Source organism: Pundamilia nyererei, unplaced genomic scaffold (genome assembly GCF_000239375.1).
Source record: "Pundamilia nyererei isolate P.nyererei 1_Seehausen unplaced genomic scaffold, PunNye1.0 scaffold00069, whole genome shotgun sequence".
In the NCBI taxonomy this organism is placed as follows: domain Eukaryota; kingdom Metazoa; phylum Chordata; class Actinopteri; order Cichliformes; family Cichlidae; genus Pundamilia; species Pundamilia nyererei.
Genome location: NW_005187470.1, coordinates 755,958 through 756,602, shown reverse-complemented (window position 1 = coordinate 756,602; position 645 = coordinate 755,958). Strand labels below are relative to the sequence as shown.

At 44.7% G+C, this 645-nt stretch overlaps 1 protein-coding gene across 2 annotated transcripts in view; it reads left to right on the top strand.

The window, feature by feature from the left end:
- Window positions 1-645, top strand: part of LOC102212151 (catechol O-methyltransferase domain-containing protein 1-like) — a 7,596-nt gene extending 6,951 nt beyond the window's left edge. For both annotated transcript variants that reach the window (XM_005736398.1, XM_005736399.1), the window contains exons 6-7: window positions 155-288; window positions 387-645. In XM_005736398.1, the coding sequence (XP_005736455.1) occupies window positions 155-288; window positions 387-539 (287 nt within the window). In that variant the 3' untranslated portion in view covers window positions 540-645. The remainder of the gene's footprint in view (window positions 1-154; window positions 289-386) is intronic.

Genomic DNA, 645 nt, shown 5'->3' with positions numbered 1-645 from the left:
CACCACTGTGTTAGCCACTATCTCTGCTGAGGGTTTGCAGTTGATGCAAATTAAGCCAAGCTGTGTCAAAGTTGCTTTGTAGTACACCAGCTGTGTGACAGCTACAATACCCTGAGATGGACATTTTAGCCCTCGGTTTCATTGTTTCTTTCAGATGATCTCCTGTCTTCTGGCCAAGCAGAAACATTTGACTTCATCTTCATCGATGCTGACAAAGTTAACTATGACAACTACTACGAGAAGTCTCTGCAGCTGTTGAGAAAAGGAGGCGTCATTGCTATCGACAATGTAAGCGCTACAACCAAAATAAGCACGAAACACACAAATTCTTGCACCGTGCCAGTTCAAGCGGCAAAACCTCTATAAAAATGTGTCTGGTGCTGCAGGTGCTGTGGGGTGGGAAGGTGCTGAATCCGTCCCCAGATGACGCCGACACTGTGGCCATTGACAAGCTGAACAGGAAGCTGTACAGAGATGCCCGAATTAATCTGAACATGCTGACAGTGGGAGATGGAGTCACCCTGGCCATCAAATTATAGTGCACATCTGAGAAGTGCAACAATTTATACACTTTATAGGAAAACACTGGGTTGCTGCTAGTGCGCAGTACTGAAGTTATACAACAGGATTTGATTAAAAAAAAAT